Genomic DNA, 26096 nt, shown 5'->3' on the forward strand with positions numbered 1-26096 from the left:
ATCACTTGAGATCAGGAGTTCAAGACCAGCCTGGCCAACACGGTAAAACCCCTCTCTACCAAAAATACAGAAAGTAGCCGGGTGTGGTGGCGGGTGCCTTTAATCCCAGCTACTCGGGTAGCTGAGGCAAAAGAATCACTTGAATCCAGGAGGCAGAAGTTGCAGTGAGCTAAGATCGTGCCACTGCACTCCAGCCTGGGCGACAAGAGCGAGACCCTGTCGCAAAAGTCAATAAATAAATAGAAATAAAATAATAAAAAATTATTGGCCAGGCGCAAAGGCTCATGCCTATAATCCCAGTGCTTTGGGATGCCAAGATGGGAGGATCACTTGAAGCCAGGAGTTAACGACCAGCCTGGGCAACATGGTAAAACTCTGTCTCTACAAAAAAAAAAAAAAAAATTGTTGAACTGAGAAATACACAGTCCCCAGATACAGTAAGTATTCAGTAAATATTGGCTATCATTATCAAGAAGACAGACTATTGCTATCAATGAGCAGAAAAGTCTGACATCCACTGGCCCTTTTCAAATATGTATCTTGAGAATTGGGAATTTAGATATAGGCAATGGCTGCAAGAAAAGCATCTAATAGTTCAGCTTTAAGAAAAAAATCCAGTATTATATGATCCTTTACAATGGAACAGCCATTCTCTCTCATATACTCTTACAGAAATAACACGGAATGAGTTATTGCTGTACCCAGCGGCATAGATAAATCACACAAATACAATGTTAAGTAAAGTAAAACAATTATAAAAGGGTCTATTTGGGACCAGGTGCCAGTGGCTCACATCTATAATGCCAGCCCTTTGGGAGACTGAGGCAGGAGGATCACTTGAGGCCAGGAGTTCAAGACCAGCCTGGGCGACATAGCAAAACTCCCTCTCTGGTTTTTTTTTTAAGCAGTGTATTTGGTAGGAATATATATATATATACATATCTATATCTCAAGTTCACAAACAGCCAAAGCTAACCCATGATGACAAGTCAGAATAGAGGTTACCTTTGGGAGGAGGTAGGAGGGGTCTGGGATATTGGTACTGTCCTGTTTCTTAATCTGAGTGAAGCTACACAGATGCGTTCACTTTGTAAATGACTATATGCTTGGATGTATGTACTTTTCTGTACAGTTGTTATCTCTCAATTAAAATGTTTGCTTAAAAACATACACACACACACAAATAAGTAGCAAAATAAATTACCTGCACTCCAACCTTCTTTTCAAGGTAGGGGCTCTTAATCCTTTCATGTGATCTAAAAACAAAAGAACCAACACTCATCAATATGTTCTTTTTCCAGAGGATTCCTTAGCCCAAGGGAAACAGTTGTCTTCTGTTTCAGCTTCAAGAGAAAACCCACGAGGTTTGCTTTTATAAGAATTGAATCACATGGGCTATGGACTCTTTCTTCTGCAAGTGAAGAATCCTTTTCAGAACAGGACGGGCTGCCCATTTCTGAGCCATCCAAATCTATTTAAAAGGAGAGTGATTCCCTGCATCATAGGCCAGACTTTAAATCACTCTGGGAAGCCACAGAAGAATGAGAACTGCTTCTAGCCCTCCACTCTTTTACGTCATTTCAATCCAACCATCCTTCGAGCCACGCTCTATGTAACCCATTCACTTCCTGCCACTTAAATCAGTCTATCTAGACATTCAAGCTCCTGTCCATGGAATCTGCTAAGAAATCACTCAGGCTCAGAATAAGTGTATTGTCATCTTCTCATCCTACTGTGATGGATTCAAAGGAGAGTATTACTATCCACGAAGACTTGCTCCACAGCCCTCCACATTAACAGACACAGACAACAGAAAGGTAGCAATTAGACCATTACATTCAGCATATCATGCATTCCAGTATATTCTGAATCTTTAGCAAGTAAAGGCCTAGACAACAATCATCAAACAGCTCTAAATTGTTTAGCTAAACCAGCTGGACACGGTAGCTCACACCTGTAATCCCAGCACTTTGGGAGGCCAAGACAGGTGGATCACCTGAGGTCAGAAGTTCGAGACCAACCTGGCCAACATGGTGAAACCCCATCTCTACTAAAAATACAAAAACTAGCCATGCATAGTAGCACACACCTATAATCCCAGCTACTTGGGAGGCTGAGGCAGGAGAATCACTTGAATATGGGAGGTGGAGGTTGCAGTGAGCCAAGATCATACCACTGCACTTCAGCCTGGGCAACAGAGTGAGACTTCATCTCAAAAACAGACAGACAGGTGCGGTGGCTCACGCCTGTAACCCCAGCACTTTGGGAGGCCGAGGCAGGCGGATCACCTGAGGTCATGAGTTCGAGACCAGCATGACCAATATGGAGATACCCTGTCTCTACTAAAAATACAAAATTAGCCGGGCATGCTGGTGCATGACTGTAATCCCAGCTACTTGGGAGGCTGAGATAGGAGAATCGCTTGAACCTGGAAGGCAGAGGTTGCGGTGGGCCGAGATTGCACCATTGCACTCCAGCCTGGGCAACAAGAGTGAAACTCCATCTCAAAAATAAATAAATAAATAAATAAATAACAAAAACCAACAACAAAAAAAAACAATAAATTGTTTAGCTAAACCAAACCACTTCTAATTACCACGAGCACCACCACACACACACACAAGCACACCCTCAATGTATATGTGGCCATCATTAGACCCAATGAAAGCAGAGCAGTCACTTCACCTCACTTGGCAGCCCTAGATTGTACACCTGCCTCCGGGAGAGCCCACCTGTCTCCCAGTGGGTAAATTCCCTCAAGGGATACCTGGTCCAGTCTTTAAGGGCCTTATGGGTATATCTCTGGGCAGGACTCTCCATAATTGGAGTTTCCAAAGAGTTTGTGCCATGGCAAAGAGGAGGCTCAATCCAGACTCTGCTTCCTGCTCCCACACTGACTAAGCAGGCAGCACCCTGCATGGGGCATCATAGTCCCCCATCCTCACCACCCTGAGGCCCCTTCCAACTGGTGGTCAGAAGAACTGGGTGGGTTTGCTTTGTGCTGCTGCAGCTGCACCCAGGTCTGCTTCTCCAGCGAGGTTTTCCTTTTCCTTGGCCACAATCAATTATCTTAAGGTGCCACCTCATGGGGATTTCCCCAACCCTGGGCCATTACCTCAGGTCTCAGGTCTCAGGTGTCCTCTCATCTTCCAGAACTTACTGATGCTTAGTAAAGCCCACCCTGCACACAGCATTGGCTTCCAGATGGCGCACAAATAAGCATCAGGTGGGTCCATAGCCTACTCCGAATGATATCAAAGTGTGATATGGGGCTGGGTGTGGTAGCTCACACCTGTCATCCCAGCACTTTGGGAGGCTGAGGCGGGTGGTTCACCTCCGCCCAGGAGTTTGATACCAGCCTGGGCAACATGGGGAAACCCCGTCTCTATAAAGAACACAAAAATTAGTCAAGCATGATGGTACATGCCTGTAATCCCAGCTACTCAGGTGGGAGTACTTGCTGAGGTGAGGGGATTGCTTGAGTCCAGGAGGTGAAGGCTGCTGTGAGCCAAGATGGTACCACTGTACTCCAGCCTGGGCGACAGAGTGAAACCCTGTCTAAAAAAAAAAAAATGATGTGGATGGGTTTCCCTGCTTTTTTTCTAGTAAAAGAGTCCATACAGTTTCTCATGCTTGAGCTGCTATCACAAGATACCATAGATACCATAGTTGGCCTTCATACCAACCCTGTCAGGAAAGGCAGTGTTTTGGTTGCCTTAAACACCAGAAAGGTATTTCTCACAGTTCAGGAAGCTGGGAAGTCCAAGATCAAGGTGCGGGGCAATTTGGTTTCTGGGGAGGGCACTTTTCCAAACTTACAGACAGCTGCCTTCTCACTGTGCACTCACATGGCTTTCCTTGGCATGGATGTATGAGGACAGAGCGCCCTCTCTCTTCCTCCTCTTGTAAGGGCACTAATCCTATCAGAGTAGGACACCACGGTATGACCTCACTTAAATTTATTTTCCTCCTAAAAGCCAGCCCCAAATACAGTCACTTTGGGTGTTAGGGCTTCAACACAGGAATTTTGTGGAGATAGTCCATATCAATCAAAGAAGCCTGTGTCTCAAAAAGGTTAAAAGCCAACAGAAGGCAACGTGAGAAACCTCCAAAAGCGGAAGTTGAGTTTTTGCCCTTGATGAGTGTATGTCCTGGTTGAGTAAGCAGATCCACATGTGGTTACAGAACAGAAAAAGTTGTTATAGACTGTTCAACTGTAGGGAAGAGTCCATTTCTTCCTTAATGCACAAACTTAGAGTGATGATTTCACAAATTCCTTTAGATGCATTATTTCTCCAAACTCAGTAGTCCTAAACACAAAGTGCAAGTTTCTGAAGTATACTTTAATCCTGGCTAGCCCATTTTGAGTTCAGAGACTCCAGTGCGACTCTATACAAAAAGCAGAAATAGGCACATCCTCGTCCAGCAGTAGATTCTCAATGAAAAACAAAACCAGAAATGTGTCAGGCACAGTGGCTCACACCTGTAATCATAACACTTTGGGAGGCTGAGGTGGGTGGATCTACCTGAGGCCAGAAGTTCGAGACCAGCCAGGCCAACATGGTGAAACGCCATCTCTACTAAAAATACAAAAATTAGCTGGGTGTCGTGGTGCGTGCCTGTAATTCCAGCTACTTGGGAGGCTGAGGCACAAGAATCACTTGAACCCAGGAGGCAGAGGTTGCAGTGAACGGAGATGACGCCACTGCACTCCAGCCTGGCGACAGAGACTCCATCTCAAAGTAATAATAATAAAAATACAAACATTAGCCAGGCATGGTGGCTCACTCCAGTAGTTCCAGCTACTTGAGCAGAGAGCATGTGCCACTGTCCTCCAGCCTGGGCGACAAAGGGAGACCCTGTCTCAAAAAAAAAAAAGGAAGAAGAAAGAGACGCTCGAAGAGGTGCATGATGCTAATATGGCAACGCATGAGAAAAGGTCCAGATTTTCCTCATTAAGCAGAAATCACTAGTGGCTTTGTGGGAAAAAAAGCAGAGACATTTCCCAGAAGCAGTAACTTCAACAATTTATAGTCCAAGTGATTGATTCCACACCCAAGACAATATAGCTGGCCTTCCCACCAACCCTGTGAGGAAAGGCTGTACTTGGATACCTGTAATTTACTTTAAAACCCTTTCCCACTGCGCATGTGTAGATAGGTTTGTTACACTGATCGACTCCACAGGGTCGTGGGAGCTTCCTGCTCCAGCACTCTGCAAGGCCACACAGCAGAAGGCAGCAACTCCAATGATTCCGTTTATCATTTTCTCCAATTAACACTAATGGCTGAGCTAATTGGCACAATAAGTATTAAAACTGTTTTCACTGGTAAGTCACTTATTAGAGCAACAGAAGTGAAAATGAACAATGGTTGTGAAATTAGCGTATTTAAACTCTGGAAATTAGCTCCAATCTCTGCCTGGCGTATCTAGCCTCGAGCTTATATCATTAACAGCGACACTCTAACCTTAATCCCTAAATCGGTCCAGCTGTGAAAGGATCCAGCTGTGAAATCATAGTAGCTTTTCTGGTTGCCTGATACCATTTAGAAGGGAAACATCCCTCCTTCCTAACCCAGGACGAAGCGTTCGTAGTGGATGCGGACAGAACATCCAAAGGCCAGGGAGTTTGCACTTCGTGGAGCTATCAGGCGGATTGTTTCACAGTTGTGTGTGTGTGTGAGTCAGCCCGCTTGCTGACCAATGTTTGAGGGTGTGCTCAAATGGATCTGAAACTTGTTTTCTTCATACACGGTAGCGAGGCTCTGGGGGAAGAACTAACCCTCGCCAATCTCTGACCATCGGCCACCAGCAGAGCTACCAAGAGAACCTACTAGCAGCGCTTGACCAAGCCGGCCCGGGGCGCAACTGGCAGGCGCCGTTACGCCTCGTTGACCAGATCCAAAAATAGATGAAGCCTCTGAGAGGCTGAAGAGCCCGACTGGGACAAGGTGTGTGCTGGCCGCCCCCTCGCTGGTCTCCCACAGGCTGCAGCTCCTTGCTCCAGGACCGGCCCCCTCCTGTCCTCTCTCCAGCCCCCAGCGCCCCAGGAACAGGCGACGCGCAGCGCTCACTCACCCTTGTGGCAGTGGGACAGGAAGTAGGCGCGGGCCCTAAGGTTCTCCCTGTCGAAACGGTCTATGGAGATAGTTGGATACTCGGCCATCTGCCCCTCGAAGGAACTCATATCGCCGCCGATCCCAACGTCCCAGACCCCAAAACTGCAGCTGAAACCCAGGCCAGCCCAGACCGCGCTGCCACTTCCGGGAAGCCGCGCGCCGCCTCGCCATTGGGCGGCCGAACGCAGCCACGTCCAATCAGAGGAGTCCGGAGACCCGGGGCGACGCCAAGGAGCATCCGGTCGGGTCCCAGGCGCCGGCTGCCGGGTTTTAAATCACCCGCGCTACGCAGCATGCGGTGGGCCGTGACCCCGCCCAGTGCAAGGCTTATTCCTGCCAAAGAAACACAGGTGTTGCTCTGGTAAGGCGTTGCCCGTGTCTGTGCAGGTGCAGTCGCGGGAAGGGAAATCGAAACTCCCAGCGCAGGTAGCCCCAGCCGACTAGGCGAGTAGGCTGCGGAGCTGCGCTTAGAAATCATTCTTCCTTCCGCTTCCTGCTTGTCTACTGCTGGCCTGAAATCCGAACTCAGTTCCCCTCTCTTTTCTGTTCCCAATTTCTAACCTTGTGGGATAACCTTGAGGATTGTATGAAAAAGTTTGTAACTGACTCATGGTAGATTCAGTAACTATTGATTCCCTCTTCCGTTTTTATAATCTACAAACTGAGGAAGTCATCTCTGTGTGGTCTTGGGGCAAATAAGATCCGAATAATGTCTTCGCTGCTGGCCTCTGCCCTGGTCCCCCACCTTTTTGAGCTATACTTTTAGGAAGTTAGAATGATGTATTAAAAAAAAAAAAAAAAGATGGGAGGAAAGGTCTAAAATTTTTTAACAACCAAAGCAACTTTATGAAAATGTTTGTTAAAGTACTGTATTAAAATTCACCAAATAATCACCATGACATTTATTATGCTCCTTCCTATCAAATCTCCTTAGTATAATTAAACACAAACAACCCAGAACACTTTTACTTTATTTTATGTATTTATTGAGTTGGGGTCTAGTTCTATCGCCCAGGCTGGAGTGCAGTGGTGCCATCTCGGCTCACTGCAACCTCTGCTTCCTGGGTTCAGGCGATTCTTCTGCCTCAGCCTCCAGAGTAGCTGGGACTACAGGCATGCGCCACCACGCCTGGCTCATTTTTGTATTTTTAGCAGAGACAGCGTTTCACCACGTTGACCAGGCCGGTCTCGAGTTCCTGGCCTCATGCGATCCGCTCACGTCGGCCTCCCAAAGTGCTGGGTTACAGGCGTCAGCCACTGTACCCGGCCTTCCGGGCCTCCATAACACTTGAAGTCCCGCTTTGTGCACAGCATGGTGACAAACCTTCGGGTAGCATTGAATCTATCTGGGGACAACATGTTTGCAGAATACGGCAAATAAATGCTTCCACAGAGATGCAAAGTAACATGAGAATAAATCCAGGAACAAAGATTTCTGATCAGGGAAGTCAGGAATCAGAATGCCATTCCAGCCCAGCACAGTGGCTCATGCCTGTAATCCCAGCACTTTGGAAAGCTGAGGTGGGCAGATCACCAAAGTCAGTAGTTCAAGACCAGCCTGGACAACATGGTGAAACCCCATCTCTACTAAAAAGAAAAAAAATCGGCCAGGCATGGTGGCACATGTCTGTAATTCCAGCTACTCGGGAGGCCAAGGCAGGATAATCACTTGAACCTGGGAGGCGGAGTTTGCAGTAAGGCTAGATCACGGCAGTGCACTCCAGCCTGGGCAACAGAGACTCTCTCTCAAAAAACAAAACAGAATGACATCCTTAATGTCAGTTTGTTCCTGTAGTCATGATACTCAGAGTTCTATTCAAAAACGGATTCCCATGAAATCTTGAGGAGGGGGAGGAGGGGTGACATGGAAAGGTATATACAACATAATCACTAATTTAGGTAAAATATCCTGCTAGTATACTACTGGCAACAACTTTGATGGTTTGTCTTAGAACACATGGGAACAACTGCCCTGGCAGGGTTATGGAGACCTAACAACAAATTCTGCTGAGTCTAGTGTCTGAAGAATCTCGTGGTGGAGCTCCAGGAAAGGCAGGTTAAGATAATGCTCGTGATCTTATTTATCTGCTCACTTATTTATCTCCTCCTCTTTCCACAATGGATACAGTACAAACAAAGGGAAATAGAGTCACGACAAAGGGAAAGACAGGATAGAAAATAAGCAAGATAGGTAAGCATAGCCCAGACCATACCTAGCGAATCAGAAACTCTTGGAGAGTGGGGCCTGGCAGTTTACAGTTTAACACACCCTCTAGGTGATTCTAGTGGATCCTAAAGTTTGAGAACCACTGGATTCAAGTCTAAAAATAAACTCAGGGCTGGCGTGGTGGCTCATGCCTGTAATCCCAACACTTTGGGAGACCAACGCAAGCGGATCACCCGAGGTCAGGAGTTCGAGACCAGCCTGACCAACATGGGAAAACCCCCGTCTCTACTAAAAATAAAAAAATTAGCCAGGCTAATTACAGGTGGCGGGGGCCTGTAATTCCAGCTACTCAGGAGGCTGACGCAGGAGAATCGCTTGCACCCAGGAGGCGGAGGTTGCAGTGAGCCAAGATTGCACCATTGCACTCCAGCCTGGACAACAAGAGCGAAACTCCATCTAAAAAAAATTAAAATTAAAAAATAAAAATAAAAAATAAATTTAAAAAACCACAACACTCAGAAAGTCTGAGGCAGGAATTCAGGTAGGAAGCTGCTGCAATACTGCAGGAAATGTGATGATGGTGAGGCTTAATTCATTCAGCAAATCATTCACTGACCATATACTGTGTATCAGACACTGTTCTAGACACTAAAGATACAGTAGTGAGCAAAGTAGACAAACAATGTGGCCCATCCTGGTGGCTCCTGCCTGTAATCTCAGCACTTTGGGAGGCCAAGGCAGGCGGATCACTTGAGGCCAGGAGTTCAAGACCAACATGACAAAACCCCATCTCTACTAAAGATGCAAAAAAATGTAGGCGGGTGTGGTGGTGTGCCTACAATAACAGCTACTTGGGAGCTGAGGCACAAAAATCACTTGAACCCGGAGGCAGAGGTTGCAGTGAACCAAGATGGCGCCACTGCACTCCAGCCTGGATGACAAAAGAGACAGGTCTCAAAATAAATAAATAAAAAAGCAGACAAAAATTCCTGTGGACGTGGGAGTGTACATTCTAATGGAAGTATTTACTGTCTACCATTTGTGTAGTTCCAGATGTTATCAGTGTTTTATACTTATTATTTCATCCTCATATTCTACCTGTCCATCAGGCAGGTACACTTTCTGTCCTCATTTGCCAGTTGAGGAAACGGAGGTTAAGTAGCTCGTCCAGGGTCATGTTGCTAGTAAGTAGAGCTCAGATTTAAATCCAAGAAGGCCACCACACGTTTAGACACTGTGGTCTCTGACAACACACTGCTAGCCGCCATGCCATGCTGCCTCCACACCATTGGAGGGGCAGTGATGAAATATACTCCTTCAAAATATATCCCTTTAGCACCTACTGTGTGCTAGGCACTGTTAGGCCAGTGTGGCTGCAGCAGAATGATCCAGGGCTACAGAGGAAGGAGGGAGGTTGTTGGCAGCAAATCTTGCAGGACTTTGCTCACCCTGTATAGCCTCTGGTTTTCACTCTCCATAAGACGGGAAGCCATTGCAAGGCTGTGAGCAGAGGACTGACATAATTTGACTTAGGTTTTTTTGTTTTGTTTTGTTTTGTTTGAGATGGAGTCTCCCTCTATGCCCAGCCTGGAGTGCAGTGATGTAGTCTCTGCTCACTGCCACCTCCACCTTCTGGGTTCAAGCGATTCTCCTGCCTCGGCCTCCCAAGTTGCTGGGACTACAGGCACGCGACACCACTCCCAGCTAGTTCTTTTGTATTTTTAGTAGAGGCGGGGTTGCACCATATTGGCCAGGCTGGTCTCAAACGCCTGACCTTGTGATCCACCCACCTCAGCCTTCCAAAGTGCTGGGATTACAGGCGTGAGCCACCGCGCCCGGCCTTGACTTAGGTTTTAAATGGACTGCATTGACTGTTGTGTTGACAACAGACTATAGAGGGGGCACAGAGAGCTGTTGGGAATGGTTGTAATTACCAGAAAAGAGAAAAATGATGATGTCTTGAGTAGAAGCTATAAAGCCAGCAGGTTGCACTGATGGATATGGAAAGAGAGGGCTCTAGGCCTCATCTACTGAAAGACATGGAGAAGGAGCAGGGCTTTTGTTTTGACAGGGAGGTGTCTGGAGAGGTTGTTTTGGACAACCAAGTGGATGTTGAATATACATTGATATGCAGATCTAAAGTTCAGAGAAGGACAGGCTGAAGAGATAAATTTGGTAGTTGTAAGTAGTTTTTTTAGTTTTACTAAGTATTGCCTTTGTCTTAGTATGACTCATTTATTTAGAAGTTTACATAATTTAATTTGTAATATGGCTTGTGTTTTTGTTTTTGTTTTGTTTTGGGCAGGTGCCCGAGGCCCTTGTCATCTTCACTGATTCCAGCTCATGGCTTGTATTTAACAACTGGCTCAAAAAAAATTCCTAAAAATGTACTTACTGAGTCTCCAGAGCTCTAATGAGCTGGCTCCAGCACACAGCTGCTCCTTTCTTTCATTCAGCAATTTTACAAGTCCTGATGGCTCTACCTTCAAAACATGTATCTTGGCGGGGCGCTGTGGCTCAGGCCTGTAATCCCAGCACTTTGGGAGGCCAAGGCGGGCGGATCACGAGGTCAGGAGATGGAGACCATCCTGGCTAACACGGTGAAACCCCGTCTCTACTAAAAATACAAAAAATTAGCCGGGCGTGGTGGCAGGTGCCTGTAGTCCCAGCTACTCGGGAGGCTGAGGCAGGAGAATGGCGTAAACTCGGGAGGTGGAGCTTGCAATGAGCCGAGATCGCGCCACTGCACTCCAGCCTGGGGGACAGAGCGAGACTCGTCTCAAAACAAAAACAAAAACATGTATCTTGAATCTGATTACTTTTCGCTAAAATAGTACTGTAATATAGTAATAGGTAATGCTAGAAAAAATAATTAAAGCCATAGATACCATTTATTGTAGGTTTACTGATTGTCAGGCACTATGGCCACTCTCTGGATTGGTTCATTCCCGGCAAATGGATAGGAGATATCTACTATCAGGAACCACAAACGGCAGTAGTCTCCATGCTGTGATTAGCTTTCATAGGGAATTGTATCTGGGATTCAAGGAGCAGAAAGTAACGCATTTCGCCCTCCGTATCTGCTCAGGGGTAACCCCTGGCAGCGATCCTACGTGAGACCTACGTTGGCACAGTGAGCTAGGCCTGCACCCGCTCCAGTCCTCGCGCGTGCGCATAAAAGCCTATTCCCGGGGGCGGGGCCTGAGCGAGCTGGGCGGGGCCTGAAGGAGCCGGGAACTCCTGCAGCTCCACCACGTTACTAAGAGACGCGAGGGTCACAGAGGCCACAACACTTGGCCTCTCGCTGGCCCTGCCCTAGGATCCCGAATAGAGAACGCGAGCACCGCCACGCCCGCCTGTGAGTTCCCGGGCGCCCCCGGCCTCTCCAGCTCGGCGGAGCGAGGATAACCGGAGAGCCGGACCCAGGGGTGGGTGGATGCGTCGCTGGAGGCGGGGACCATGCCCGCCAACCCCTGCGCCCCGGCCGTAGCCCCACCCCGGAAGTCCTTGCTTCGCCTTCTCCGCCCCGCAGTTCTCTAGTGTCTCTTGAGGTTTACCCAGGTGATCCCGTGGTTTTCATGTGTCTTCCGTGTTTTTCAGGGAAGCGGGTCACTATTTGGCCGTTCCAGAATCTCAGAGTCCGGTTCTCCCGGAAGTTTCTGGGCTGCCCCGGACCCCATTGGCTTTAGGAGCCGCGACTCCGAGGGTTCTGATTTGGACCCTAAATTTTGGAATACTGTGCTTTGTCCATCCTAGCCTTCTTCAGGCAGATTTCACCTCCCACACATTGAGTAATTTATGGCAGAAAGGAAGTTGGAGGGATGGGGACTGCAGGTTAGCTGTGGGGGCCGGAAGGGAGCGGCTTTGTGCTGCGCATATGCAGGTTGCACTCCCGGAGCAGGGACCGCCAGGCGTGCTTTGGGAACCGCTTTTGTCTTTCAAATGAACGCCCAGCGACAGCGGACGGGAGTTCCAGGACCTTAGAGACCGTCTAGTGCTTCTCTTTCAGTTAAGGAAACAGGCCGAGGCGTGTTCATGGCCTTGCCTAAGGTTACGTGCTGATTACAGGGCTACTCCTGCTGCCTTTTAGAAACAGAAACCTAACAGGAGAAAAAAAAACGGACTATAAGGGAGGCTGATGCTCTTGAAGTTTTAATACTACTAAAAGTAAACGCACTTTTCAGAGTGGAAGGGAAGTGAAAAAGGAATTTGGGTAGCTGGCTACATCAGAAGCTTCTGTTACAACTTTAGATTGTCAGGGATTTCAGATGGTGGGTTTTTAAAATAACAAGCTCGAGGCCGGGCGTGGTGGCTCACGCCTGTAATCCCAGCACTTTGGGAGGCTGACGCAGGCGGGTCACCTAAGGTCAGGAGTTCGAGACTAGCCTGACCAACATGGAAAAACCCCGTCTCTACTAAAAATACAAAAAAATTAGACGGGCGTGGTGGCGCATACCTGAAATCTCAGCTAGAGGGGAGGCTGAGGCAGGAGAATCGCTTTAACTCGGGAGGCAGAGGTTGCATTGAGCCAAGATTGCCCCATTGCACTCCAGCCTGGGCAACAAGAGCAAAACTCAGTCTCAAAAAAATAATAAAGAACATAACATGCTCCTCTATTGAACCATGGGGTTATGTCCCAGTAAACCCATGGTAGGTCGAAAATGCATTTAATGCACCTAGCCAAACTTAAACGTCCTCAGAACACTTACCTTGCCTGCAGTTGGGCAACATCGTCTAACACAAAGGCTATTTTATAATAAAGTGTTGACTATGTCATGTAACTTACTGAATACTGCATTCTAAATGGAAAACAGAATGGTTGTATGGGTACTCGAATTACACTTTCTACTGAATGCATATTGCTTGTGCACCATGGTAAAGTGGAGATGCGAATTGAACCTTTCTGTGGGACCATCCATATGCATATAAACTCTGTTTCATGTAATTCAGTTTTACAAACCAGAAACTCAGGCATTGCTGTTTCCTTTTTGTGGAGATACAACTTGGTATTTTAGACATCAAATGTATTTGTATTTTATTTATTTATTTGAGATGGAGCCTTGCTCTGTTGCCCAGGCTGGAGTGCCGTGGCGTGATCTCGGCTCACTGCAAGCTCCATCTCCCAGGTTCACATCATTCTCCTGCCTCAGCCTCTGGAGTAGCTGGGACTACAGGGGACCGCCACCATGCCCCGCTAATTTTTTTTTTTTTTTTTTTTAGTAGAGACGGGGTTTCACCATGTTAGCCAGGATGGACTCGATCTCCTGACCTCATGATCCGCCCACCTCGGCCTCCCAAAGTGTTGGGATTACAGGCGTCAGCCACCGTGTCCAGCCCCGAGACGGGGTTTCACCACGTTGGCCAGGCTGGTCTCGAACTCCTGACCTCAGGTGATCCAGCTGCCTCGGCTTCCCAAAATGCTGGGATTACAGGCGTGAGCCTCCGCGCCTGGCCCAAATGTTTATTTTTATTTAATTTTAAATTATTTTTTTCTTGAGGCAGGGTCTCACTCGTCTCCCAGGCTGAAGTGCAGTGACTCCATCACAGCTGACTGTGGCCTCAACCTTGGGGGCTCAAACAATCCACCCACCTTAGCGTCCCCAACAGCTGAGACTACAGGCATGGGACACCACACCCAGCTAATTTTATTTTTTGTAGAGACAGGGTCTCCCTATGTTGCCCAGGCTGGTCTTGAACTCTTGGACTCAAATGATTCTCCCTCCTCGGTCTCAGAAAGAGCTGGGGTTACAGGTGTGAGCCACTGCATCCAGCCATTGAATGTATTTTTTATCAATTCTTTTTTTTGGCACAACTGCCAGTAAAGAAACCACTCAGTCTGCAGGTGCTGAGTGCCAGCAGAATTAGTACCGCCACTGAATTTCCTATAGAATTACTGAAAAATCTATCAAGGAATTGTAAGTTGATCTTTCCTAATTTTAGTTTCATTTTGTGTTTTTAATAAAATGAAAGGCCAAAAAGAAAAAAAAGAAGAATTTCCACCACCACCACTTATATAGCATAGTTACGGTAGTCACTAGAGTTCCTATTATGGTGAAATTTACATTCATATTCTCTTTAAGTATTTTGGGAAAATAAAATTTTGAAATGCTTAATAATAACTGGAAGATGTCTATTTCTACTGAGAAAAGTGGTGATTTTCCCCACAGTCCAATTGAATACAGCATATTTTCTGCTCATCTATTAAATGTAGCATTTTTATGTATAGTTGCTGTAATTTTCTGAGCTGAAAGTGACAAAAGGTTACATAGATGGCATTCAAGAAAATATGTTTTGAATGAATATGAGCAAAAAGTCAAGCCTAAAGCAAAAAGGGCCTGGATAAGACAAAGATTCAGATTGTATCACTGCATGTGCTTCATCTGTAAAAGTCCTGTAAGTAATACAGTCACTAAATTCATATAAAAATATGACTAATTTTGAAAGGGTTTTTGTTTTTATTTATTTATTTGTTTTTCAGACAGAGTCTCGCTTTGTCACCCAGGCTGGAGTGCAGTGGCACCATCTCGGCTCACTGCAACCTCCACCTCCTGGGTTCAAGCAGTTTTCTGCCTCAGCCTCCCCAGTAGCTGGTACTACAGATGCCCGCTACCTACCATGCTCAGCTAATTATTTTTAGTAGACACGGGGTTTCACCATATTGGCGAGGCTGGTCTTGAACTCCTGACCTTGTGATCCACCCACCTCGGCCTCCCAGAGTGCTGGGATTACAGGCGTGAGCCAGTCTGTTCCTGTCCTGAAAGTATTGTAATACAGTGAGTTCACTAACTTTTTTTTTTTTTAGACAGAGTTTTTTTAGATAGAGTTTCACTTTTGTTGCCCAGGCTGGAGTGCAATGGCACGATCTGGGCTCTCTGCAACCTCTGCCTCCCAGGTTCAAGCAATTCTCCTACCTCAGCCTCCTGATTAGCTGGGATTACAGGCATGCGCTACCACACCCAGCTAATTTTGTATTTTTCGTAGAGATGGGGTTTCTCCATGTTGGTCAAGGTGGTCTCGAACTTCCGACCTCAGGTGATGCACCCACCTCAGCCTCCCAAAACGCTAGGATTACAGGGGTGAGCCACCATGCCTGGCCTAACTTTTTTCTTTAATATTTCTTAGAACCTTTTTCCTGTGTAACATATCTATATTGCTGTGTAATATATCATATTATATATATGAATGGATTCTTGGGCTGTATCACATGTCCAACTCACCTCTTTGTCATAGCTGGTGTATTGCTAGTATATTGTGCAACAGTGGAGTAGCAAACTTCCCACTAGAATGAATGGCGTTAAAGGACAAAGGTTTCACTGAAGCATGGCTTATTTATTGTTTTGCCAAGTGTTCCAAATTTTACATAAATTCGTATAATACTATAAAACTGAACCCGGTGTGGTGGCTTACGCCTGTAATCGCAGCACTGTGGGAGGCCGAGGTACACGAATCACTTGAAGCCAGGAGTTCGAGACCAGCCTGCAAAACATGGTGAAACGCATCTCTACTAAAAATATAAAAATGTGGCCAGGTGTGATGGCTCATGCCTGTAATCCCAGCACTTTGAGAGGCCAAGGTGGGCGGATCATGAAGTCAGGAGATCAAGACCATCCTGGTTAAGACGGTGAAACCCCATCTCTACTAAAAATACAAAAAATTAGCCAGGCATGGTAGTGGGCACCTGTAGTTCCAGCTACTCGGGAGGCTGAGGCAGGAGAATGGTGTGAACCCGGGAGGTGGAACTTGCAGTGAGCCAAAATCACACCACTGCACTCCAGCCTGGGCAACAGAGCAAGATAACATCTCAAAAGAAAAAAAAAAAGAAAAGAAAAAGAAAAAAGAAAAAAAAAATATATATAAATTAGCTGGGTGGGGTGGTACGCATCTGTAGTCCCAGCTACTCAGGAGGCTGAGGCAGGAGAATTGCTTGAACTCAGGAGGCCACAGTGAGCCAAGATGACACCACTGTACTCCAGCCTGGGCAATGCAGTGAGACCCCATTTCAAAAAAAAAAAAAAAAGAATTGCCTTAAAATGCAACATGGGTCTGAGCCTAAGTCAATAACTAAAGATCAAAAGTTTTTAAGAAGTCAACACACTGACAAAACTCTGATTTTCTTTGATCTGATCAATGTACATGTTGGTATGCACATTGGAAAAAATGCAAACAGCAATACTAATGCTACTGAAATAATTTCTTTTATCAGGGTAAGAACTGTGTGACTCATGCCTTCATTTAGATTCATTTAAATCTGGAGCTAAGTTCAAACAACTCTGGGAATTATGATTTCAGAATGCAGTGGGCCCAGCGCGGTGGCTCATGCCTGTAATCCCAGCATTTTGGGAGGCCGAGGTGGGTGGATCACGAGGTCAAGAGATCGAGACCATCCTGGCCAAAAGGGTGAAACCTCATCTAATAAAAATACAAAAATCAGCTGGGCATGGTGGTGCGTGCCTGTAGTCCCAGCTACTCAGGAGGCTAAGGCAGGAGAATCACTTGAACCTGGGAGGCGAAGGATGCAGTGAACAGAGTTCACGCCACTGCACTATAGCCTGGTGACAGAGCGAGACTATGTCTCAAAAAAACAAAAACAAAAACAAAAACAAAAAACAACGTAAACACTATAATCTTTAGAATGTTAAGTAATTCAACACAAATCTAAATAGGAAGAGCATTAGACCAACTTTCTTATTTTTCATAGAAAAGAGTCCATTTGTACTTGTGACTTAGCCTCCTAACAGTCTTCATTATCTTTTTTTTACTAACCACTAAGGGAACATTTAGGCTACATCTTTCATACTGAAGAAATATATGTCTGAAATTCAGCAAGTCTGTCCATTTTATTTCCATTCCCTGTTTTTCACCTATTAAATCCAAGTAAAGCTAAATTTATGTCCTGTAAAAGCATTTATTATAAGATCTTTTTAAATAAAACTTTCAAGTCTATGTTAATTCATCATATATTTAGCATAATTTTTACCCAGTATGAAGGATGGATATTTCTAACTGATGTGATGCTTATTTTGACTTTTCCTTTATATATATATATGCTTTTTTTTTTTTTTGAGCCAGAGTCTCAGTCTGTTACCCAGGCTGGAGTGCAATGGAGCAGTATTGGCTCCCTGCAACCTCCACCTCCTGGGTTTCAAGCAATTCTCAAACCTTAGCCTCCCAAGTAGCAAGGATTGCAGGCAGCTTCCACTACGCCCAGTTAATTTTTTTTTCTTTTTTGAGAAGGAGTTTCGCTCATGTTGCCCAGGCTGGAGTGCAATGGTATGATCTCAGCTCACTGCAACCTCCACCTCCCAGGTTCAAGCGATTCTCCTGACTCAGCCTCCCAAGTAGCTGAGATTACAGGCATGTGCCACCACGCCTGGCTAATTTTGCATTTTTAGTAGAGACAGGGTTTCACCATGTTGGCCAGGCTGGTCTTGAACTCCTGACCTCAGGTCTCCTGACCTCAGTCTCCCAAAGTGCTAGGATTACAGGCCTGAGCCACCATGTCCAGACTTTCCTTGTTATACTTTAATGTATTTCTTGACCTTTTTAACATAATGAGCATTTGTCATTGTGACTGAAAAAAATTCAAAAAATATTAATTTATTTACAGGATCTGACTTTAATTTTAGTGTTTCAGCCAATAGAAATATATTTTAATAGAAGAATGGATTCAAGGAATCATAGTGAAAATTCTGGACACTTTATTTCAGTTAAATGACTGATATATTTTGTTAATAAAATAAGTAGCTGAGAAGACAAGTACAAGATTATGCCTTTGAAAAACTTGCTATGGAAATTTGGTGAATAGATGATTACATGAACTAAAATCATATATCTGACTTTCCAAGACTATTAGTGACCTCCTACACTGTTTTTAAATCCATGATCTCAGTACCACGACAGCCACACAGTGTGCATGGAATCTGTGTTAGTCCATCTTCTCACATTGGTTCATCAAAAAATCAGGTATGGCAGGGCTCGGTGGCTCACGCCTGTAATCCGAGCACTTTGGGAGGCTGAGGCGGAGCAGGTCACAAGGTCAGGAGATCGAGACCAACCTGGCTAACACGGTGAAACCCTGTCTTTACTAAAAATACAAAAAATTACCCGGGCACGGTGGCGGATGCTTGTAGTCCTAGCTACTTGGGAGGCTGAGGCAGGAGAATGGTGTGAACCCGGGAGGCGGAGCTTGCAGTGAGCCGCGAGACTCCGTCTCAAAAAAAAAATAAATAAATAAAAAGAATAAGCCATTCCCTCCCCGAAACAAGAAAGGGAAGAGAGTGAGAAGATGGATCTTACATTCCCGTATTAAGAGAGAGAGAGAGAGAGAGAGATGCAGTTTTGAACATAGGTAAATGGAATGGTGGTGGATATTTTGACAATCTATTGAGCATGTTTTCAGAAATGTGCAAACTATTACCTGGAACTCCAATATTTGTATACAGCTTTTAAAACATCACTCCGTAACTCTAACTCTGACTGTAATTTTATTGATAAAGAAATAAATAGACTTTTATGTATCTTTCAGGTACTTGGGGTTTTTTGTTTGTTTGTTACAGATTTATCCCCACAAAATAGAACATGAATTCTTCTTAATCTTGGAATTGTGTGTTTAAAAACTAATATATTTAATGGGATTCTCAACTCTAAGTATAATTTTTAAGTGGTAGTTTTGTGTATTCTTAAAGGGAATTTCAAAATTGTCATTATTACATTATCTATTAATGTTGTTTTAACATCTTTCAGATATTCTTGGTAATAAGGCCTCTGTAACCATGGCTAGTTCTGACGTAAAACCAAAATCAATAAGTCGTGCCAAAAAATGGTCAGAAGAGATAGAAAATCTGTACAGATTTCAACAAGCGGGATATCGGGATGAAACCGAATATAAACAAGTGAAACAAGTTTCTGTGGTAAGATTTATGCCTCTACAAACCTCAACTAGAAGTGCGTTTCTCAGATGCTGAAAAGTATTTTATGAACAACCAGAGAATAACTGAAGGGAATTCTACTCCAACTCTCTCGTTTTATTTATTTTTATTTTCTTTTATTTTCTTTTATTCTATTTTTTGAGACAGAGCCTCATTCTGTCACCCAGGCTGGAGTGCAGTGACGCAATCTCCACTCACTCCACCTCTGAGGTTCAAGGGATTCTCCTGCCTCAGCCAAGTAGCTGGGATCACAGGTGTGCACCATTACGCCTGGCTAATTTTTGTATTTTTGTAGAGACAGGATTTTGCCATGTTGGCCAGGCTAGTCTTGAACTCCTGACTTCAAGTGATCCACACGCTTCAGCCTCCCAGAGTGCTGGGATTACAGGCAATAGCCATGACACCCAGCCAGACTTTCTCATCTTATTGAGGGGGAGAGGCCCAGAAGAATGATTTGCAGGCAGAGTGAGGGAAGAGGTGGTCATTCAGCTGGGCACATTCAGAATTTTCTATGTTTTATTGAGCAACTGTGCTCTGCTAAATGAATCTTTTATGGTAGACCACAAAAAAAGAATCTTTTTTCCTCACTCAGGTGATTTTATTATCAGATAATCAGTTTGTGGGATAACTATTATTTCCCTCCTTTTACTTTTTATTTTAACCATGAATTAGAAAGAGATTAAAATTGTTTTGTTTGTTTGTTTGTTTGTGGCGATTATACCTTATAAACAAAAGTGTTGAAACAACTGGTGACTTTGGTAGTATGTCCCAGACTTTTCTGAGAGAGTAGAGATCTAGCTTTCCTTTGCGAAGGCTAGACCAAAGTCTAGATTTGGCTCCCGTTTCTACTGTCTGGTTCTTCTTCTTTATTCTGTTGACTACTAAGACACTTTTTTTTTGTCTCCCAGGCTGGAGTGCACTGGCGCAATCTCGGCTCACGGCAACCTCCGCCTCCCGGGTTCAAGTGACTCTTAAGAGACATGTTGTTTACAAATTCAGTTCACCCCTGAACAACACAGGGACTAGGGGGTTCAGTGCTTCATGCTGTCAAAAATGTGTGTATAAGTTTTGACTCCCCAGAACAACTACTAGTAACCTAGTGTTAACAGAAGGACTTGCCCATATGGTAAACAATTGATCAACCCAGAAATGCGCTGATATCTTAATATATTTTATGCATTAATGACAAACCTTTTTCTTAATTTTTTTTTCATATTTCTAGTCTGTGTGGTTTGCAAAATTTTTCTAATCATTGCAAATCTCAAAAAAAATTTCAACATTTTTTGAAAAAATCCATGTATAAATGGACTCCCCAAGTTCAAACTTGCGTTGGTCAAGGGTCAACTGTATTGTAAAATATGACATAGTATTAATAAATATATTTTAATTTTTAGATTTGGGATTATAACAGTGTTTATTAACTTAGTTTATTTTTCATTATTTTTTACTAACTCATCATTTTTCAGAGACTAGTGTGTAGGTTTTGCAAATCACTATAAGCTCTTGTTTCTTTTTCTTTTATTCTATTCTTTGACCTGTACTTAAAAATTCCTTTAAAAGTACATAGGAAGCTGGGAACGGTGGCTCACACCTGAAATCCCAGCACTTTGGGAGGCTGAGGTAGGCAGATCACTTGAGGTCAGGAGTTCGAGACCAGCCTGGTCAACATGGTAAAACCCCATCTCTACTAAAAATGCAAAAATTAGCTGGGCATGGTGGCAGGCACGTGTAGTCCCAGCTACTCAGGAGGCTGAGGCAGGAGAATCACTTCAGCCTGGGAGGTGGAGGTTGCAGTGAGCCAAGATCACACCATTGCACTCCAGCCTGGGCAACAAAGCGAGATTCCATCTCAAATAAATTAATTAATTAATTAAATTAAAAATTAAAAAGTACATAGGAAAAATAATGGAGGCAATACAGAATTAAAATGTTATTGCCTCTTTAATAGACATTAATTTAGCAGACATTATTGGGGTTAACAATAAAATTCAAAATACTGATCAAGTGAAGATTGATTACTGTGCCTTCCATATATCTGTCTTCTCAACCATTATACTCTATCCCCATTGCCAACGATAATTTTCATTACTGTATCATCTAAGACCTTTAAATAGATAAAACAGAAGCATCATCATTGTTATGCTGTTTAAAATAAGCTTTGGGCCGGGCATGGTGGCTCACACCTGTAATCCCAGCACTTTGGGAGGCCGAGGCAGGTGGATCATCTGGGGTTGGGAGTTTTAGACCAACCTGACCAACATGGAGAAACCCTATCTCTACTAAAAATACAAAATTAGCGAGGCGTGGTGGTGCATGCCTGTAATCCTAGCTACTCGGGAGGCTGAGGCAGGAGAATTGCTTGAAACCAGGAGGTGGAGGTTGTAGTGAGCTGAGATCACACCATTGCACTCCAGCCTGGGCAACAAGAGTGAAACTCTGTCTCAATAAATAAATAAATAAATAAATAAATAAATAAATAAGCTTCATACCCTGCCTTAAGATTGGGATGCCCCTAAAGATATACAGGCCTCAGACTCATAGGTGGCCAGGTTTGGTGGCTTACGCCTCTAAGCCCAGTGCTTTGGGAGGCTGAGGCTGAAGGACTGCTTGAGGCCAGGATTTCGAGACCAACCTGGGCAACACAGACCCCATCTCTACAAAAAAATTTTTTAATTAGCCAGGCATGGTGGAGTGTCTCTGTAGTCCCAGCTACTGGGAGGCTCAGGCAGGAGGACTGCTTGAGTGCAGGAGATGGAGGCTGCAGTGAGCTGTGATCACATCACTGCACAACAGCCCACCAGTCTGGGTGAGAGAGCAGGACCCTGTCTCAAAAAAAAAAAAAAAAAGAAAGAAAGAAAAGAAAATTGTCACAAGAATTAAATGTAATCACATGTTTGAAGTGCCTGACGTTATAGTGCTCATAATTTGTTGGGCCGGGCACAGTGGCTCACGCCTGTAATCCCAGCACTTTGGGAGGCGGAGGCGGGCAGATCACCTGCAGTCAGGAGTTAGAGACCAGCCTGGCCAACATGATGAAACCCTGTCTCTACTAAAAAATACAAAAAATTAGCCGGGCATAGTGGTGCACACCTGTAATCCCAGCTACTAGGGAGGCTGAGACAGGAGAATCACTTGAACCTGGGAGGCAGAGGTTGCAGTAAGCTGAGATCATGCCACCGCACTCCAGCCTGGGCGACAGAGTGAGACTCCCCCACAAAAAAAATTGTTGACTGAAGGAACAAGTGTTAGTAAATTATAACTTTTACTAATCTCATCATCTTAGAGTCTGAAATAAGTAACAAGAACAATAAAACCTTACACAAATCAAAGTATATGTGCCTTAACAAAAAGAAGCACAGGGGTTTAGAGGAAAGCAAAATCACTTCCTTCCAGGGACAATCCTCAGAGAGGGCTTCATGTCCCCAGAGATATTTGCAGTGGGTCTTTAGGGATTGATAGGATGGTGGCTGAAGGCTTGCTTTGGGTGGGATGTTTCTCCTAGTGTGCAGTGGTTTGAGGGTTTGAGAGAAGTTTTTTGTTGCCTGGTGGTAAAGTGCTTGCTGACCTTCCCTCCTGAGGAGAAAGTCCTTGAACTTGAGGATCTCATTCCATTTCACCACAGTTAAGAAGGTTTCCCAGATCAAATGAAAATGATCAAGTTGAAAGTCAAGAAGAAGAAAAAGTTCAGAGATGCCAAGGGGCATCAAAAGGAAAAATGTCTAGAAGTCAACAAGCATAGGACCAACCTAGCTGTCCTAAGGATTATCTCATATAAAGTAGCTTAGCTCCAGATGTTCAGAAGAGGCAATGGTTGTATTGTTTTCTCACTGGATCAGACGGTTTTCAGAGAATCTGCTCCTGGCACCGGGGGGAAGAGGGCTGTAATGGAGTCTTGAGAACACCTCCTTTCCCTGCCAAAGGTATTGGAAGCCACACAGGCAGGCCTGGCCTCAGTGGTGAAAAGGACTGCTGGTGTTCTGTAATGTATGTCAGAGGGCCTGCCAAGGCTTCTCAGATACGCTGTTACCTATTCTCGGTAATTCATAAGTAAATGAGATGACACAAAACATGAAGATGTGTTATTAGAAAATAAAAGACTTGTGGACACAGATGGTATATTCATCTCCTCTTCCTACTGAAAGCTGAGATTTATTCATGGGGAACAGAAAAGGTGCAGGGCTGCCTGCATAGACGGTGTTGAAGAGCGGGATTTGGAGTGAAGGTGCAGGGCTGCCTGCACAGACGGTGTTGAAGAGCGGGATTTGGAGTGCAGGTGCAGGGCTGCCTGCACAGACGGTGTTGAAGAGCGGGATTTGGAGTGAAGGTGCAGGGCTGCCTGCACAGACGGTGTTGAAGAGCGGGATTTGGAGTGAAGGTGCAGGGCTGCCTGCACAGACGGTGTTGAAGAGCGGGATTTGGAGTGAAGGTGCAGGGCTGCCTGCACAGACGGTGTTGAAGAGCGGGATTGGGAGTGAAGGTGCAGGGCTGCCTGTATAGACGGTGTTGAAGAGCGGGATTTGGAGTGAAGGTGCAGGGCTGCCTGTATAGACGGTGTTGAAGAGCGGGATTTGGAGTGAAGGTGCAGGGCTGCCTGTATAGACGGTGTTGAAGAGCGGGATTTGGTTTTCTACAACCCAGATAATGAGGTTTTGGTCATGATCAAGTGCATCTCACGAAATCTGAAAGGAACATATTTGACAGTAACAAAATACATTAACCTCCCCAGGAAAGGATGACATTGAAGAGGAAGTGGGGAGACAGATCTCCAAATTAGACCAAGCCAAATGATAGAGTACGCAATCCAATATGGTATACAAGAAGGAATGGTAGGAGATGGCTGGGGACAGTGGCTCACACCTGTAATCCCAACACTTTGGAAAGCTGAGACAGGAGGATCACTTGAGCCCAGGAGTTTGAGACCAACCTGGGCAACATATAATAATAATAATAATAATAATAGTAAAGAATGGTAGGAGAAATTTAAAAAGATTTTTGACACTTTGGGAGGCCAAGGTGGGAGGATTGCTTGAGGCTAGGAGTTTGAGACCAGCCTGGGCAACATAGTGACACCCTGTCTCTACAAAAAAAAAAATAGAAAACTTATCTGGGCATAATAGTGCAAAGCTGTAGTTCTAACTACTCAGGAGGCAGAGGCTGGAGGATCCCCTGAGCCCAGGAGGTTGAGGCTGTAGTTAGCTATGATTGCACCACTGCACTCCAGCCTGGGAGACAAGAGTGAGACCCTGTTTCCAAAAAAAAAAAAAAATGGATTTCAAGGTGAACTTGAAATTGGGGCAGAAGGAAATGCATATACAACTTTGGATAGTTCTTGACTTGCTTGCTTTATTCACTGTGTAGTCATCAACAATCAGCAGGCACTGCTTTCAAAATGGAGCCTGGGCTTACCCCTAATTTCTTCCTGTGGTATTAATTTTAGAAGTTAGAATGTTTGAAATCTTCTGTAAACATAAGATAAATGAACCTTCAATTACTTTGAATGTTTTCTCTTATCTTGGCCACAGTATTGAAATTTAAATCTATAAATTGAAGCTGGGTGCAGTGGCTCAGGCCTATAATTCCAGCACTTGGGAGGCCGAGCTTGGAGGATCACTTGACTCCAGCAGTTCAAGGCCAGCCTGGGCAATGTAGGAAGACTCTGTCTCCAAAATAAAGTAAAATGAAATAAACCTAGAAATTGGGCTCTAGAGAAAAGCACTGGATTAGTCATCTTTTTTTTGTTGTTGTTTTTTGAGACAGGGTCGCCCAGGCTGGAGTGCAGTGGCACCATCTAGGGTCACTGCAACCTCTGCCTCCAGAGTCCAAACGATTCTCCTGCCTCAGCCCCCTGAGTAGCTGGGATTGTAGGCACCTACCAACATGCCTGGCTAATTTTTGTATTTTTAGTAGAGACAGGTTTCACCATGTTGGCCAGATTGGTCTTGAACTCCTGACCTCAATTGATCTACCTGCCTCAGCCTCCCAAAGTGCTGGGATTACAGGCATGAGCTACTGCACTGGGCCTGAATTAGTTATCTTACAGCATAAGGCTGCAATGTAAGATGTGTCTTGTGAGTATAATACTTTAAAAGCTGAAGCATTTTAAAATCTAATCTTATACTTTGTTGGTGTAAGTCATACTTTTTAACTATTTGACAGTAAAATATGAGATAAAAATCAGCCCTGCACTGTAACATTTGCACTCTGGTTCTTGGTGTGCAGGTAGATCGTTGGCCAGAGACAGGATATGTGAAGAAACTTCAGAGAAGGGACAATACGTTCTATTACTACAACAAACAGAGGGAATGTGATGACAAGGAAGTGCACAAAGTGAAAATTTATGCTTACTAGCCTGTCTTCTTTGTATTACTTGTCAATTATACTTTAAGAATTCATCATTTCCTTCTACATCGTGTAAATGTTTGTCATTTTACGAAATAATTCAAAATGCAATCTTCAGTTTATTATTTTGTGAAACACAAAAGCCATGAGAATTAGCATGTGTTAATCACCTTGTCCTGTTCTAAGAACTGGCTTTAAATGCATTAAAGTTGTACTTTCTTGGTCCTGCTCTTTTTGTCCATTTTGTTTTGTTTTGAGACAGAGTCTCGCTCTGTTGCCCAGGCTGGAATGCAGGGGTGCAATCTCGGTTAACTGCAACCTTTGCCTCCCGGGTTCAAGCGCATGAGGAAAAAAAAAAAACCAAACAATAAAACAAATTCCTGCTAGTGCTGCTGGTGGGACAAATACCTGCTAGTGCTGCTTGGTTCACATGCTTGGACATTAAAGATGCATTCTTCTGCATCAGATTAGCCCCTGTAAGCCGAGACATTTGCCTCTGAGGCCCATCTCAGTATACCTGGACTAAGACTTCCCCAAGGATTT

The 26096-nt window shown here is 44.7% G+C and overlaps 2 protein-coding genes across 14 annotated transcripts in view; one reads left to right on the top strand and one right to left on the bottom strand.

Annotated features, from left to right (window-relative positions):
• Nucleotides 1–6264, bottom strand: part of DCLRE1C (DNA cross-link repair 1C) — a 60502-nt gene extending 54238 nt beyond the window's left edge. For 9 of the 10 annotated variants that reach the window (XR_013397678.1, XR_013397677.1, XM_077944994.1 and 6 more), the window contains exons 1-2: nucleotides 6079–6264; nucleotides 1205–1256 (exon numbers count right to left, since the gene is read on the bottom strand). Coding sequence is in view for 3 of the 10 variants with exons in the window: in XM_077944993.1 (XP_077801119.1) it covers nucleotides 1205–1256; nucleotides 6079–6187 (161 nt within the window). In the remaining 7 variants the exon portion in view is untranslated. 10 annotated transcript variants of the gene reach the window in all.
• Nucleotides 6265–6343: 79 nt separating this feature from the next.
• On the top strand, nucleotides 6344–25782 carry MEIG1 (meiosis/spermiogenesis associated 1). 4 transcript variants are annotated; one of them, XM_015146528.3, is made up of 3 exons: nucleotides 6344–6480; nucleotides 19030–19196; nucleotides 25434–25782. In XM_015146528.3, exons 2-3 carry the CDS (start codon nucleotides 19059–19061, stop codon nucleotides 25560–25562), a joined length of 267 nt encoding a protein of 88 aa, XP_015002014.1. In that variant the 5' UTR covers nucleotides 6344–6480; nucleotides 19030–19058; the 3' UTR covers nucleotides 25563–25782. The 4 variants fall into 4 exon arrangements, with proteins under 4 accessions (XP_015002014.1, XP_015002012.1, XP_015002011.1 ...); XM_015146526.3 differs by lacking the exon at nucleotides 6344–6480 and adding an exon at nucleotides 11503–11847; XM_015146525.3 differs by lacking the exon at nucleotides 6344–6480 and adding an exon at nucleotides 11545–11714.
• Nucleotides 25783–26096: the final 314 nt, after the last annotated feature.

This window comes from Macaca mulatta, chromosome 9, assembly GCF_049350105.2.
Source record: "Macaca mulatta isolate MMU2019108-1 chromosome 9, T2T-MMU8v2.0, whole genome shotgun sequence".
NCBI classification, from domain to species: Eukaryota; Metazoa; Chordata; class Mammalia; order Primates; family Cercopithecidae; genus Macaca; species Macaca mulatta.

Excerpts from the sequence above, each read along its gene's own strand:
- MEIG1 (XM_015146528.3), top strand. The coding sequence starts at position 19,059 with ATGGCTAGTTCTGACGTAAAACCAAAATCAATAAGTCGTGCCAAAAAA. Across the intron at positions 19,197-25,433 it reads AAGTGAAACAAGTTTCTGTG|GTAGATCGTTGGCCAGAGAC; the intron begins GTAAGATTTATG and ends CTTGGTGTGCAG.